The sequence below is a fragment of the Protobothrops mucrosquamatus genome, unplaced genomic scaffold (assembly GCF_001527695.2).
Source record: "Protobothrops mucrosquamatus isolate PMUCROS unplaced genomic scaffold, P.Mucros_1.0 scaffold1784, whole genome shotgun sequence".
NCBI classification, from domain to species: Eukaryota; Metazoa; Chordata; class Lepidosauria; order Squamata; family Viperidae; genus Protobothrops; species Protobothrops mucrosquamatus.
In genome coordinates, this window is record NW_015387922.1 from 1 (window position 1) to 17758 (window position 17758).

General features: G+C 34.4%; 1 protein-coding gene across 1 annotated transcript in view; it reads left to right on the forward strand.

The window, feature by feature from the left end:
• The first annotated feature begins 1002 nt into the window (after positions 1-1002).
• The window catches only part of SCAF8 (SR-related CTD associated factor 8), a 41629-nt gene continuing 24873 nt past the window's right edge, over positions 1003-17758 (forward strand). Inside the window, exons 1-4 of the mRNA XM_015823151.1 lie at positions 1003-1032; positions 14900-14983; positions 15464-15508; positions 17292-17453. Of these exons, the coding sequence (XP_015678637.1) occupies positions 1003-1032; positions 14900-14983; positions 15464-15508; positions 17292-17453 (321 nt within the window). The remainder of the gene's footprint in view (positions 1033-14899; positions 14984-15463; positions 15509-17291; positions 17454-17758) is intronic.

Sequence of the window (17758 nt, forward strand, 5' to 3'; positions counted from 1 at the left end):
TAAATACCCAGAAAGTCCAGGGCTGTTGGCCAGTTTCAATATTTTTTTTAAGTAAATTAATTGATTGCTGCGTTTTGTTTGGTTTTATTAAATTTTAGGACTGTATTAACCCTTCCCCAAATTAAGGCTACACTGGATATGGAACCTCAGGTTTGCAGAAGGAAATGAGGCAGAGGATGAGAACAAATTTACAGACTTTGGATTTTTGATGGATTAAGCAAAAGCAAGTAAAATATTTTACCAAAGGGGTAGGAGATACATAATCGATGCTAACCCAGTTCCCTCAAGCAAGGGCAAGTATCCATTTCCGAAGGGCCGTTTAAGATATTTCAGTAAGAAAGGCTTTCTTTCCTATGCATACAACTTTTCAGTAAGATTCCCCTACATATCCACAAGAAAGTAGCAATTTTATCTTCGAGTAGGCTCGACCGCTAAATAAAGCATAGGACTCCATTCGCTTTCCCGATTTTGCCCGTTCTCCGGGTCGGAGAGGAGGGGGGGGCGTCCGCCGCGCCCCGGTGTCGCCATCCCTCACCCCGCCGCAGGACCGCCCCTTCTCCTGCGAGGGGAGTCCGTTCTCTCGCGGAGCCATCGCTAGGGTACCAGAAGACAACCCTAAAAGACACTCTTGCCCGCTACCTCGCTGGTGGCCGCCGCGCCTCTCCACGGCTCGGGCTCGCCCGCTAGGAGCCGCTCTGGCCCGCGTCTCGGCTGCTCTCGGAGGGAACTACGCCGCTGCAAGCCCTCCCGCCCGCCATATTGGTGCCCGCGCCGCAGCTATTGCGTGTTTGTCCCTGCAGCGCCAGCCGAGCCTGCCCTGGGGCGGCCCAGCGGAGTTGGGAGGCGCCCCCTTTTCCCCGACCCGTCCGCCCCCCTAACCCTCCGCTACCCCGTCATGGCGACGAGGCCCGGTGGCCCGTGAAAGAAGCCGACCGCCGTCACCCCAGCGGAGAACAACCCCCCTTTCGGCGCGGTTCTAAGCCTTTTCCTCCGCCACACAACATGGAGGCCGTGAAAGCTTTTAATAGCGAGGTCTGTCTTGGGACTCCGAGGAGGGGATGCGGGGGAAGAGGCTCTTGTCGCCCGAGATCAGGGAGGGGGTGCCGCGGCTGCCGCTGCCGTCCTTCGGCGCTACTACTAGGGTGGAAGAGAGGCCTAGATGCCGTTGGGGAAACCGGGGCTGTTCGAGGGAGGAAGAAAAGTGGAGCGGGTGCGGGGGGGGGGCGCGTCTTCCTACTTCCACTGTTCTGACGATGGTGTAGCACGAAGCAGGGCTGGAATTAAGGAGGGAAAAACGAAACGGCAAGCTTGCCTTGTTTTTCTGGGTTTTTAACCACCCGCTTAGCTAGCTTTTTCCCCTCCCCCCCAATTTCTTCTCCGCCCCCCCCCATTTTCTACCCCTTTTAAATACCTCCCCCTGCCAGGGGTATATTTCCCCCCCAACACTCTCCCCACAAATACAGTTGTGCTAGCTTACGTTATAGAGCGTATGTACACCGCAGATGAAGGTTGGGGTCTGCTGCACCCAACCCTTAAGAATCCAGTGTATTAGTCTTGGCTTACTTAGGTTGTGTTTGGGATAAGGAGACAGCAACGCTCCGGATGATGGAAGAGGCCTAAAAAAAAATAAAAAAAAGTCTGCATCTCCGTTAGCCTTGGGGAAAGCAGCACACTCACAACTCCTAAGGAAAGGATATCTTAGGAGTTCTGCTATATATGCGGAATAGTCTGCTAAATGGGGGGGAGTGACTTAATTTCAACCAATCAAAACTGCTGAATTAATAACACAGGCTATTTAATTTATTTTGGTTAATTTGAAAAAAATAATAATAATACGGAGATAATAGGAAACGGGTTGCTAAGGAGGAGGATCATCTATTTCCTGAACATAAAATATTGTTTACTTTGCTTCCATTGTGCAAATATTACACTACTTGATTAAGCAAATGGATTTGATACTGTGAAAAATTAACTTTGGGGAGAGTTGTAAAAGGAGAAAATAACACACATTTGTTTTATGAGGATCTCCGATATTGTTAACGTTTTTATATTAGCGGTGCTACCATTTTTAAGATCAGTTTGCAAGAAGATTTCTACAGTCATGAAATTATATGTAGGCTGTTTAGATGATATGTGAAATCACAGACTTTTAGCTTGGTTTGTTATATGAACCCAGCTTCTGTGATTAATTGGTTTGTTATATGAACCCAGCTTCTGTGATTAATTCATAGTTCAGTTTATCTTGAATTTAGAAAATTTAAGTAAACCATGGTTCACTTAACTATGGGTGTGTTGTACAAATGCAGACATAATATTGAATTACTGGTTATGTTGTATTGAACCTGGTGGATTTACTTTTGAGTAAACACACAGAAGCTAAAAGGGTGATAATTACAAATACTTACTTCAGAGTAGGTTACATTGAAAGCCATGGAAATTGCTTCTCAGAGAATATTAATTGGATTAGACCATAAACAAAAAACACACATCAAGTAGAAATGAAATATTATAAACATTTAATTTTTATGAGAAGCCATTTGTTTTGAAAACAAAAGACTTCATGTATGTTTTAGGTGCTTTCAAGTGTACAGAGAGCTTCTATAAGTATCATTTCCGGTTAATATTGTCCTAAAATATGTAAATTAGCTTACCACAACATACACAAGTAGAGTGTTGTAGAGTTGAAATCTGAAGAAACTTCATTAAATTTTACTCAAATCAAGTTTACTTTTGAATAGACAGCTATAGGGTTGTATTATAATTCTGTTTTTGGCTGCATTTAGGTTCTGCCACTATGGAATAAGCACTATTAGATTTAATGGGTTTTACTTTTGGCTAAACATGCCTAAAATTGCATTTAATGAGATTAATGATATTCAACCTTTGTGAGTTTACATTCAAGTGTACATTTATAGGATTGAATAATTCAGCTACAGTATCTGCCTTAACCCTAGATTCATAAGTACATTATAATTTACAAACTGTAATTGTTGGTTTGATAAAAAAAATTATGTGAAACAAAAAATAATAATGAACTTATTGTGAGTCAAGGAATATTAACAAGGAATATTAACAATCCAAGCTTGAACTGTTTGCCTTAAGCTGTTCAGAATTTCTCAATGCCAGCCCTTCAAGTTGTACTATAGGTGTGATACTTAATCAATTGGCTGGATTTTTTTTAAGGATTATAATCCGATTTATGTGATCACTTTGTTTTAATGGCATATAATGTGGCTAGATCTAGTAGAAAAACATTTACAGATTTTTGAAAAAAAAATCATTTTGTCTACAGATCATTTGATTTAATTAATTTTTAAGCTTGGCAAGAAAAGAACGTTCCTTAATAAAACCCCAAATTCATAATAAATAAGATAAATATTTTAGACAGGAACCATTTTATATATGGCCAGTATGAAAAAAGTGCATACTTTATATGCCATGGAAAACATTGATATCTGTATTTAGGTGAAAATATTCACAAATGTTGCAGATTGGTTTGTATATACAAATGTTCATCCTGTGGACTGTGAACAATTTTTAAGCATTTAGTCATTCTAAAATAGAAAATATTGAATAATGAGATTCCCCCCCCCCCACTGTTCTGCAAAATTTTCATTTCAGTTTTTCATCTTTTTTCCTGTATTTTTTTTACAGGTCTTCACATCTGTAGCTGCTATAGTTTATACTTACATTTGAAACAAATCTTCTTTATTTTTGCCTTTTATTTCCCTTTGAAATAAGAAACTTATTTCATTTATATATCTTTTCTTTGAATTTAAGGCAGCTTAACTAAGATTCCTTGGTGTTCTTCCATTCAAATATTTCCTAGACATGTTTGGCTTCAACAATATTGTAGAATCAGGAGCTGCTTCTGATTTTACTCAGGCTAATTAAATCTGTATCCATAAAATTAAGAAGCAAAACCTAACACTGTTTAAATACAAAAGAAACATAAAACACCATGCGGGGGATAGCGGATTGGAATAGGCAGCATACCCTATCTGCAATATCTTGGAAATAAACTCTTTTCTTCTATAGCAGAATATTCTCAAACTGTTAGCAAGGATTTGTGTGGTTAGAGTTTTGTAAAACCACCTTCAAAATAGCTGTCTATTGACAGTGCTAACCATGTCTTGTCAGAGTTATAGTCCAAAACATACAGATCATGTTTTGAAAATGATTTGGAAAAATTGCTTTGGAAGGTACAGAAGTACCAGTACAGTGAGTTTTTCATACAACCCATTAAAGCAGCTGTGACTTTCTCAAGCTTATAAGAAAGATGCTTCTTCTTTAAAGAGACCCTGTGCATGGGCTCCTGTACATTCCAAAGAACATCTTCCTAATAATTTTCAAAATAAACAGTTTGTTGTTGATTTAGAAAATACAGTGGTGTGTCTTTTAATAGAGCTTGTGACCATTTGAACTTGTGTTTACTCTTGTTAAATGTATAATTGTTTATTCTATACATTGAAATAATTTCAAATGAATGAAAAAAATCTAGGCACAATTATCATCTACTTATAAATTTCCTGTACAATGCTATCTGCAAGTATGGTAGTATACATTAAGATTGACATTCATTAGGAATTTTAACAAGGGGAAGCCCAATATGATTTGTGAAGAGAATTTGGATTGTTTTTCTGCTAATATTTCTTGACTCACAATCAGTTCTATTCACTCTTTTTCAGCACCATGCTCAGCAGCATCAATGACTTTTTTCTGTTCCTCCCTGTTGATTTTACATTCTCATATGCAAAGTGAATCAATAGAGATGGGGCAGAAGTCAACTAGATAACTTTGAAATACAACTGCTTTCTTAGAATATGTAAACAACAAAAGCCATCCTTAAGATTTAAGTAAAGTATAGAAAGCATCTGTCTTTGTTTCACCTTTTGCTAAAATACTTCAAGTCTACCAACTGCACATAGAGACATGTTACTGGCATTGAATAATGTAACATGTAATATGTAACATGTAAGTTTTCAATACCATTTAAGTTACTTTTATTCATTGTAATTTATAATATTTATAATACTTATTAGGTTTTAATTTAGTTCCCCAAATACAAGGAAATAGTATCTTTTTAAAAAAAAAATAGATAGCTTTGGCTAAAATATTAGTTCATAAAGATTTCTATTAAGCAGCATGTAAACTTGTTTCTTATGTTCCTATAAAATAACGTGGAGTAGCTAAGAACTTTTTTTTTTAAAAAAATAGATTTTATATTCAATGTTCTTTCTTTTACAGGGATACAGAAACAAAATCCTATGTATAAACAATAAAAAACAGACATATTATTGATTACCAACCAGATATTAGTTTCTCTAGTTGAGGCATTAATAGATATTAATGTTTATATCCTGTGAACCCAAAAAACTGCTTATAGGGCTGTGTGGCTGTTTCAAGCTTGTAATGGGTTATTCTAGCCATTTCAGAAATATTCTAATCTTGAAATAGATATATTTTGAGGTCGGAGAGGAAATATTTCAGAATGAGAACACGTCCAGATTTGTAAGACTATCCAGTTTGTTCGAAACAAGTTTTGAGTTTGCAATATTTTGCAAACCCCTACCCCTACATTTTAACGTTTTTGTTAAAAAAATAATCCTAATTTTGTACTGAAGTGATAGTAGAAATCGTCTGTCGAAGAATGCTTGTGATGCTCTGTGATGTCATGCTGGCCACATGAGCTGGAAATGTCTTCAGACAGTGCTGACTCAGTGGCCTTGAAACGGAGACGCGCGCTGCCCTCTATAGTTGGCAATGACTAGTAGAGTAAAATCCACAGGGAGTCCTTTACCTTTAGCTTTTTGATTGATAGAGATGCTTTGGTTACCTGTTTTTTAAAAAGTTTTTTCAAAATTATTGTAAGATAAAATACAAGTAGAAATAAAAATTAAGAAAGTGAAAGAAAAAAAATGCAGAAATAAAGGGGGAAAAAATAGTGACTGACTTTTTTTAGTGCAGTAGAAAAAAAAGGATAAACCCAACCTTTTGCTTTACATTTCTAAAAGTTTCAAGCCATTTCTATAACAACAAAGTCATTCTAATCATCACAACCTCCAATCAAAATTTCATTTTTTTAGTTTTGAGTATAAAATCCAGATCCATCAAACCTAAAAGAAAAACATCTGGTTTCAGTTTTATATATTTTTAAAAAATCTTCTGAATTAAGAAAAAAAAAATCTAGTCTCAATATTTTTTTGCTTCATCACAAGTCCACCAGAGATGATAAAAGTATCGTCTTTACAATTGCATTTCTAGCATAAGCTTGAAACATCTTTATACATTTTGACAATTTTTAGGCATTTTACAAAAAAAATTATTTCAAATTATAATTCAGTGCAATCTTCATTCATCTACATATTTTCCCATTGATCAGTCATTATATTATAACCAAATCATACAATCTTTAACATATTCATTTTCCAAATTCAGTTTCAACAATATTTTATAAATCTTAGCAATAACATGTTCATCATTACACAATGCATTTTCAAATTCACTTTTTGCAAATTCAAAACCATGCTTATCTAAATTAAACCTTTTTGTGATATATATGTCAACCAATGACAAACATACCCTTCTTATTTCCTCAAAATTAGCTTTATCTTGAGTAAAACATATTATTTACCACAGTTCCACCAGATTAGTCTTGTTTTCATTGCTCCTGTAAAAAAAGATTTTGGGGGATGATGGCCAACAAGGTATCCTAGGTAAGAGCTTTTTTTAATATTTGTTCCAAACTATTAGGTTGACATGTTTAATAAAATGATTTTTAAAATCTGCATTTACCCTTGTAGTACAACAAATCTCAATTTGTTGCCCTACAAGACTAGTAGTCTCAGTTCACCCAATTCTTTATACAAACTGAACAGCAAGATTCAATGTCTAATTTAAAATTTGGTAGCCTTCCTCTTTTTCACACTTTGCAACAGTTTACATTTAATTTTTGGGTTTTTTCCCTTTGCCATATGAATTTAAAAATACCATTTTCCCTTTGCTTAAATAGAACATCAGTAATCAATATTGCTAACATTTGGAAAAAGACATCTTAGGTAAAACATTCGTCTTAATTACAAAATTTCTACCCAACAAAGGTAATTGAAATTTTTTTCCACCTTTATAAATCCTTTTTAATATCATTCCAAATAGTCATGTAATTATTCGGAAGTAACTTAATGTTTGTATTAGTCAATGTAACCCCAAACACTTAGTCTTTTTCTCCACTTTAAAACCTGATGTTCTCATCAAAACTTCCTTATCCTGTAATCGTTATATTATTAACCAAAAAACCCTTTCTTTATGTTGAAGAAGTAGCTGGAGTCCCAAAGTCATTCAGCTTCTTCATTAAATATTCCACTCCACTAGTTGCTTTTGTAGAATCAAAACTAAATCATCAGCAAAATTTCTCTGTTTATACATTTCTTTTTTTATCTTCAAAACTAATATTTTCCTTTCCTGTCTAATCTCTCTAACAGAACTTCTAAAACCACAATGAAAAGTATAGGATATAAAGGACATCCTTGCCTTGTAGCCTTTTTAATCTGACATGGCTTAATCAAACCTCAATAACATCAGCTTGCTGAGATATATACATCAACTTAATCCTATGAATGTTTCCTTCTCAAAGTCCATGTTTTCCAATACTTTAAACATAAAGACCCAATTTAAATTGTCAAAACTTTTCTCCAGGTTCAAAAATATTAATGCTGCTTTTTCTGATTGTGGTATTGTAAATACTCAGTAACACCTAAGACAGTTTTCAGTTGTCTCTTAGCTGCTTTTTGGGCAAAAATCCAGACTGATCTTTGTGGATAAAAATATGTAAAACTTCAATCTTTCAACGCATATTGCAATAAAAAGTTTGTAATCATTATTTAGCAGTGATATTGGTCTGTAATTTTTCCATTAAAAAATATCCTGAGCTTCTTTTGGCAATAAAGCAACATTGGCTTCTTTCCAGTTCTGGGCATTATAGAATCTTTTAAAATAGAATTCATTAGATTCTTAAGTGGCTGTAGAAGTTGATCTTCAAAATATTTGTTGTACAGGTAGTCCTCAATTTACAATAGTTCATTTAGTAACAGTTCAAAGTTACAACAGTACTGAAAAATGTTACTTTGTTTTTCACACTTATGACTGTTGCAGCATCCTCATGATCATGTGATCAAAATTCAGACGCTTGGCAACTGACTCATATTTATGATGGTTGCAGTGTCCTAAGGTCATGTGATCACCTCTTGTGACCTGACAAGCAAAATCAATGGGGAATTCCGATTCAGTTAACAACCGTGTTACTAACTTAACAGTTGTAGTGATTCACTTAACAACTGTGACAAGGTTGTAAATTGGTGGAAAATTCACTTAACCATTTCACTTAACAACATAGATTTGGGACTCAATTGTGGTTGTAAGTCGAGGTCTACATGTATTGACTCCAAAGTCCATATGAACCTGGTGCTTTACCCATTTTCATCTTTTTAATGACGTCTCATATTTCAAAAGTTGTTATAGGTGCATTGATTTTTTCTGGGCTTGTGAAAGTTTTGCTACTTGTTGTTTTCGTAGATAATTCATCTATTCCAAATCCATTTCCTGTTTTTTATATAAGTTGGGGAAAAAGTTATAAAAGAACCTCTGAATAGATTCATTATCTGTTAACACAGTCTCACCCTCTTGAATTTTCTCTATGAGTTTCTTTTCCCTTTCTCTTCTTAATTTATATACCAGTCATCTCCTTGGCTTTTAATACTCAAAAGAAAAACTTTAACTCTGAGATGAAAACTGAATGAAATCTGAATGAAAAGGTTATAGAGAATTATAAAAAGAATCTGAATAATTTTTTTGACAATAGTTTGGGAAAAGGTACAGATTTAATGATTGGGATGTTAGTAAGCCTGTTAAGTAGGGTTATCTTATTCAGCACAGTTGCCTTGTGAAAAAGAAATCTCAAGAGAAGATACAAACAATATTGGATAAAATTAAAAGAAAAGAAATTGAAGTATAGAAAATACCAACAGACACAAAGTTTTTATATCAGATTAAGTTGCTAAACCAGCAATTTAGCAGAAACTAAAGTGAATTTGGTTACTTGACTTTTTAATGTATCAGAATGTTGACAAGTGGAAGTAAATTTCCCACTGCTCATCTTCAACTTATCACAGTAATAGTGAGAATATTTCCCCCTTTTTGAACTTCACTAACATAGCGGTAGGGTTTTTTGTTTAATTTGTTTTGTTCTCTATAATAGTTTAATTGTGAAACAATGCCATTATTTCAGTTTATCGTTTTTTGACCATTCATACTTATGTTTATTATTCTGTACTTTTATTTACTAATTCATCCACCTACTTTAGAAAGTGTTGCCATCTATTTTATTATAAAATAATATAATAGTAATATAAATTCATAGTAATTTTATTGCATCTGATTGATTCTTTTTTTGTTGTTCCTGTTCATTGATAAAAAATAAGTCAGGAGTCCTGATTTCTTTAATTGCGATTTGAACAAACAGCATGCACAGATTGTTACATTTGTGTACATAAAGAAACGTAGTGTGAAATCCAATTCAAGAATTATGCTTTGTTATGCCCAAACAAGTTAACATTTTTAAATCACTTTAAGTTAGAGTTTCTGGTTCATGTGTAAAATCTTAGCCATTTTGGATACATAAAAGATAACGCAGGCGGGCTTACATTTTTATAGAATAGACCTATATCAGATGAAACATAATGCAGAAAGAACCACAAGGTGAACTATTAATGTGTTTACTTTTGGAACAGTATACTGGATTAAATGGATGTTTAATCTAAATGAAAAGAATTCCCTTTAAATGCAATCTGTAGTTTAATAACTCTCTTCCTTTATCTAAAGTATCTACCATAACCCTTTTCTTTTCTCTCGATATATACATATTCTTAAAATAAAATTAGCCTTCAAAATAAAGTTTAAAGAATAATTTCTGCTTGGAAACTATAATTTTGAATTCATATATTTTGTTTAGGGGAATTGCTTTTGCAGTTTGATTTTCAAAATCATGTTTTAATATTCTTTTAGATATATTAATGAGAACATAATATTTTTCATCTGTCAGTACATTGATCTGGGAAACCATGACTCATCTTTTTTCTGGTTTGAGAGAAGGATAAGATATTATGTAATAATTATGCCAAATCTACAAACCATAAATTTAAAATTGGATTGGTCAAATCTCAGCAGTATAAAGAAAAAGTAAGGCTTTTTGAAAAGCAATATCTTTGGTTTGAATATTTTGCTGCTGTTTCTGTAGATTTCAATATTAATGATAGTGGGGATTTTTTTTAATGAATTGGTGTCTCTTGATTCTTCATTGTATATTAGGAATTGGGAAGATGGCTACAGAGGTAAAAGAAGAAAAATCCTTTCATATTTTTAAGTTATTTTATGCAAAATTAGCAAATAGAGCAGATTTTGCTATAAAAGAAAATGATAAGCACCTTCATTTCCTACAATCATGCTGGTTTCAAACTGTACTGAAAGCAACACAATTTCATTGCTTAGCCATTCATTTTAGAACAAAAATGAAGGTAGAGAAGCTAGGAAATTAAAAAGAGTGAGTAGACAGCATGTAGATAAATGTTATTGAAAGAAAATTAAGAGTAAATGGCCACTAAAGATAATTTATAATTTTTTTTGAGATTTTTATTTTGTTTCAAATTAGTTGTAATTAATCATCTGCAATAAAATATATATAATCCAGTACAATGAAACCTATATACTTCTTTTCCTATACAGTATTGCAAAATACTTTTAACACAATATGTAATGGTTACTGTTACTCTAAATCTTTATAAACTAAAGCAGGGGTGTCAAACTACTGGCTCACGGGCCGGATGTGTCACATGGAAGCCGCACTCACCCCACCTCCGGCAAGGTGAAAAAAGTCACTATACATCACGACACGTCACGTGATGCAGCTATATGAATCTAAGATGGAATTTGTAGTAAGATCCACTTAAATTGAGAGGTTTGATTTTTGTTTAATGGCTGAATAGCATAATATCATAAAAATGCAAGTATCTGAAAATGTATTGTTTCTTTGAGTATTAAATAATTTCTGACTAAGCAAAGTTTTGGAACAGATTTTGTCACTGGGTCAGTATTTGCCTACTTTTTCACATTGGGTTTCTCCTTGATTTGGCCTTGTTATCTAGTATAGCTGCCATTGTTTTTCAAAGATGAATTTGCTGCAGATTTGTTTTTCTGACTTCCAGAAATCCTAAAAGAAGCATTTACTAATCCTTCCAAACAAATGCTTTAAAATCCAGGCTTATTTTACAGATGTATAGTACAGTTTGCAGTACTAAAGATATTATTAGCTTTTTATTTTCACTAAGAAGGGGGGGTGTTGTCATAAAGACACTATATTGTGGGTAAACCAGAAGAATGAATACTTCCTGGGCTAGTTAGCATTTCTTTGGACCTTTGATGTGTACTATGGCAATGGACCTAGGTATTTGCAAGACCGCCTCCTACCAAATACCTCCCTTCGACCAGTCCGCTCCCACAGAGAGGGCCTCCTTAGGGTGCCGTCGGCCAGTCAATGCCGGCTGGCGACCCCCAGGGGGAGAGCCTTCTCTGTAGCAGCTCCTGCCCTCTGGAATGACCTACCCCCCGACCTACGTACAACTGCGGACCTGCGCCTTTTTCGCCGAGCCCTGAAAACTCATCTATTTCGTGTGGCCGGCCTGGCGTAGTCTTAATTAGGTTTTAGTATAGGTTTTTATATGGGGTATTTTAGAGCAGGCCTTTATTTATTTAATTTGATTTTAGAATAGATATTTATTGTGATTTTTGTTATCGCCTGTTCACCGCCCTGAGTCCCGTAAGGGAGATAGGGCGGTATACAAATCTAAATAAACATAAACAAACATAAACTATAGGCAATATGTAGCAGGATCAGATTCTTTTGGCCTCACTCTTATGTCAGAGTGGAAGGATAACAATGGATGAAGTTTATTGAGTTCATTGCAAACTTCACAAAATGTTCAATAACAAAAGCTGTGTGGGGGGCTTTGATACTTGCTTTGTGTTACTTTTCTTGATAGAGTAAGTTGTATATCATACATTAACAATGGTTCCCTATGCTAAATTTTATGGGGAAAAATGGATAATGTTGAAGGTGGAGCTTAGCTGATTTGGAGTTAGATTGTTAAACTTCAAAACTTTTCTATATCATGTGGCAGAGTCAAGTAGGAATAGTGTCAAATTCAGTTCTCAGTAAAGTTTATCTGGAGTTAGGGTAGTTTGTGGTAATCTCTTTGTGAAGGTGTTTGCTTCCTCTGCATAGAACAGGAATGTCAAACTTGCAATGTCACTTGACATGTCACGATATATCTCAACTTTTTTGCCATTGCCAGCAGTGGGGTGGGCGTGTTTCGCTATGATGCATCTGGCCCAGGGGCTGGTAGTTTGACATCCCTGGCATAGAAAAATCAAGCAAATAGCAAGGGTTCACAGTTATCCACTCCCACAAGGGTCAGTGTAGCAAAGAAATGTTATTTTGCTCTCTTAGTACATGTTCAGTGTTTTTGTCCAGTGCAGCTTTTGTTGTCATCTACTCTGGAAAACATCTTGCAACTCTCAAGTGCTTTCTGCAACAAATGTGCACAACATTTTGAAATGTGTTGTTCTACATAATTTTGTTTCAATTTTAATTAAAATATTTAATATAATCTAGGACAGTTGTATAGAATCTATTTCATTTTTTACAACCTTGAGGATATGATTGTGATGCTTGTAGAAGTTTACACTACCATTTGCCATCTGGACCCTTGCCCATTACACTTTATTTGAAGTCAGTTGGCAGGAGTAAGAGGAGATGACTTTTATATGGAAGAAAAACTCTCACTAGATCCACAAGTTTATAATAACCACTAATTATTAATTTCAATATTGCTCTTTGGGGCAGGTTGATTGAATTTATAGCTATGATTCAACTATTGTATAAACATTTTTCAAGACTAATATTAGTATTTGCAACTACTGAGTTTATTATTTTATAAATTTCTATTGTTGTAATCCATTTGCTTTGAGATTTGCATAAATCAGAAATAGTTTTTCAGTATTTTTAATACATGAAAAATATTGGGCAGAGAGTGGGAAATAGCACTTAGATTTAGATGCATAGTACTATTGTATTTAAGTGGAATAGGAAGTAAGATAAGGATTGGCAATCATTTTAACTAGCAGATCTGCTTGAGGCTTGTAAAGAGCTGAGATTCTCCCCCCCCCCCACATATATATATGCAAGCTCTCATGCAAAAGCCCTGAAAGCTTGGACAATTTGGCTTCATTATTGTTTCATTGGTGGTATTTAGGGATGCTGGGTACTATGGTGCCAAAGGCGTTATATTGCTCATGTATGGACTAGGAAAAGTGGATAACATTGAACAGTGTAAGAATATATGAACCTGTGTTGGTGTGCTCAGGAGTTGTGTCCAGAATATTTCCTGTTTTTAAGAATAGTACATATGGTCTTCTTTTATTTAAACTTCATTGAACATGGGAAAACTTGGTCTAGCTATTTAACATCTTAAATATGTGAATTTGTGAGTTTCTGATTGTGCTCTGAATTTTCCTATCCCACCCCCCAGTGAGGTGGCATCTTTCCATTTAAGAATACATAGTGGCAATAAAACACTTGACTAGATAGAACTTTTTCATAGGGGAATACTCACACCCAGGAACTGTGAAACTCAGGTAGAAAGGGGCATAAGAGTGAAAATCTCAAGAAGCAAACAGGCAGGCAAATACTGGTTTCAATGAAAGAGTGAGACTGGCTCCTTGCTATGCATCAGTAAATCTTCTTCATCTGTTAAGTTTCAGGTAGCACATCCAATTATGATCAGCTATTGATCATGATAATAATTGATAACTCTCCAGTTTGGACAGTATCATAATCATCTTTAAGATGGCTGACCATCATTTCTGATTTTCCTTTCTTTAAAATACATGGTTAACTTTTTCCTGATGTATGAATGTCATGCTAAGTAAATCAATGATGAATTGTAGATTCAGATAATGGTTATAATAACTTCATCTGAATTTGTATCTTGCTCACACCAAGCCTTACCACAACACTTTTTAGTGGTGTTATGCAAATTTATTGTACTGTACTGTACTGTACTAATACTAATACTAATACTATACTATACTAATTATATTATATTATATTATATTATATTATATTATATTATAATATTAATTAAATGTATATGTTGCCCAATTTTGGGCAGTTTTCAAAATGGTAAAAAATAAATAAAATAAAGCAACATAAAACAAAACCAAAAATGGCAGAGAGAACTAACCCAGAGGGGAATAAAAGAAAAAGAAGAAAGGGGGGGGCTGTAATAATTGTTGACACGTTGTAATGTATCTAGATGAACAGTGATTTCAGGCTTTACTGCAGTGTGGTCCCTAATGTGGTGAAAATGAAAAGGATTCCTTGATTCACTGTTACACATTTGACTTTTAAGTTTGGTTTCAACAAAAAAATTTGCTAGCCTTGCTTCTACCCAAACCAGTCTCTTTTAAGGGACAGAGTTAAGGTAAGGGGTAAGCTCCTACTTTTTTTTTCAGTTTTAAACTTAACTAATAGATTCTATAGCTCTACTCCAGAAGCTGGAGAATGCTAGTATTTTTGTATTGGGGATCCATACTGTTCTCTCAATGCAAGATCATCCAGGGTTTCATGAAAGTGCCAGATCACACCTGGAATCAATAATAGACATGATTGATTGCAATAAATTAAAGCTCAGTTTTGATCTGATGAAAATATTACTGGAGGATCTAACGTTCTTACATAAATTTTAAGCGTTTTTTCCATTTATATTCACAGTCATCTCTTTTCTTTCAGCTTTACTCACTGAATGATTACAAACCTCCTATTTCAAAGGCTAAAATGACACAGATTACTAAAGCAGCAATCAAGGCCATAAAGGTAAGAAAATGATTATACAGTTTACAAATACCTCTTAGCTTTAAGTGGTCCAGGTAGTTTGTTAGTACAGTGCAATACCTGGGTATCCTGCTCATTATCTCAATTTCTCTTTTAAAAAAACGTCAATACTGATTAACATTTAATATGTGGAACCTCTAAATATTTATACTTTTTATGTTTATTGGGATATTTTCTTAATTCTGCATAAAAGAAACTTGTCTGAAAACATGTTAAATATTAACAATTGCATGCCTCACTGTGGCTCTAATTATTTGGGGCTTTTAAATAAAGTACGTTAATCAGAAAATTGCTAAAACAAGAAAGAAGATGGTATATAATGGAACCTATATAAATGTTGCAAGCCGCCCAGAGTAACCTGTATGTGAGTTGGAAAGCTATATAAATTTGTTTAATGAATGACAATAAATAAATAAATAAACAAACAAACCTATTGAACAAATTATATATATTTATTTTTAGTTCTACAAACATGTTGTGCAGAGTGTTGAGAAATTCATTCAAAAGGTAAGTCACCAAACAAAAAATATTTTAGTAATTTAAATACTCAGGAATCTAGATATTTAAATATAGATAAATGTATTAAAGATATTAATGTTATATTATTATGGATATATTATCACAATTTACAATCTGATGGAGTACAGTAGGTATTTTTCCTCTGTGGAGCAGTTGTAAGGGCAAGGATCAAATAAGAGTTATTTCTTGTTTGGAAATCAGAACAAAAGTCCACTATGATTCAGTCCACTATTGCTTCCTTTACATGGATTGCTTTCCAATCAGTGAGTCCCTTAGATCACAAAAACTAGAATGCATAACTGTTTGCTTATGATAAAGGGTTTTATCTATTGTATGGATATTATTTGAATTCAGTTTGGTATTTACCCATATATTTTGAGAGTAACAAAATAAGAGCACAGATTGCCTCAGATGGCTGTCTCAGCACTAAATAACAGCTCTACCAGAGGTTGAGAACACATATTTGAACATCTTGCCATGTGCAGCCATTTGCAGACCATCTACCGACTTGAACAATAACTAAACAATGTTCCATAGAATGAGAACATTCAAAGGAATCAGAATAGATTAACCTCAGCCTGGCATTGGCTTGACATTTGTTGACATTTATGGTCCATAGGAGATTGCCTAGTAGTCTTACTGCATTTTTTTAAAGAGCACAGGTGGCAATGTCCAAGCCTGGAGACAATAGTCTTGTTGCTTGTACTGTCCAACCCAGTGTCATTCTATGTGAGCAAATTGTGAGCAACACAGTTAATACTAACAAACTACACATGATGGTGTGATTTTTGATATTGGCCCTCTTTGTCAATACATATTGTACAGTTTCAATTATTCCCATCACACAAAGATATGATCTCAGTTCCAGAAGGACGTTTATGAATTGACCTTATATAAAATTGGTATCCAGCAATCATTTTCTAATTTGTCTTTTTGTTTCCATACAATCATACCTTCATAGATGATATTGAGTCTGATTAAGTTAACTTTAAGGTTAAGTTACTTCTGCCAAATATTGACATATCTTCTTTAATAATAACATTAGATAATTTGTCTGAGGGTAAATTATGGTGCACATTGATCCAAAAACACAGTGTCCAAGCTAAAGTATCAGTTGCAGGGGGACTTACTTCAAGTGAGTAGAGGTGCAGTTAGCATATCATAGGTCTTATGCAAATTTGAAATGCTCCCATACAATAGATCTCTGTGAGTGACAGTGAACATTACCATACTAGGTTCTACCCCTTTCTGCTGTGGACTCTGACTTTCACTTTCAGTGCTTGGGCTTTAAACTGATAAGACAAGGGGAACATCACAAATGTTTCACCTCTTCCAGGGAACAAGCCTCCCCTCTGGTATGGAGCTTTATCTTAATTTTACCCCCCTCCTCATAATACCAGCTGGTGGCATAACTGCTGCATAGAGTACATCTTAGTAAAGTCATGCCTCTGACAAATTGCAGTGTTCCCCAGTACTAGCTGTGTTATTATCTAAATAGTTCAAAAAACTTAGAATATTCCAACTGTTAACATCAAAATGAAGGTACATTTCCCTAAAATTATCTACTATTATTACCTTTATATAAATGAAATTTAAGTAATTGAAATTTTCCAACAATGAAATGTTACAAATGATTATAGCATACTATATGAATGGCACATTTTAATATAAAACAATACCATACTGTAAAAAAGAGCATTCATAGTTTCTACAGATTTGCTAGCTAATAAATCTTATAGGAAATTTATATTCTTATTGTATTTCTATGTAGTGTAAACCAGAATACAAGGTGCCTGGCTTATATGTCATTGACTCGATTGTACGGCAGTCTCGGCATCAGTTTGGACAAGAAAAGGATGTCTTTGCTCCTCGGTTTAGCAATAACATCATTAGCACTTTCCAGAATTTATATCGTTGCCCTGGGGATGATAAGGTATGGATTCTTCTACATTTCACTCTTTCCCCAATAAACAATTTATTAATGTTCAATTTATGTTAAAAATATAATGTTTACAAAACTTTTATGCTTTTTTTTTTTTACTTGACAATGTTCCTGAGTAATAGATAATACTGTTTGTGAGTAGGGAAGAAAATACTGCACATACCCTCACTGTATTCCCTTTTGGGGTAAACAGTTATGCAGAATACTGAAAAAGAGCAGAAAATATTAACCCCCCAAAAAAACCCCAACAACAACAACCCCCCCCCATGAGATTAAAAAAAAAGAAAAGTAGATGT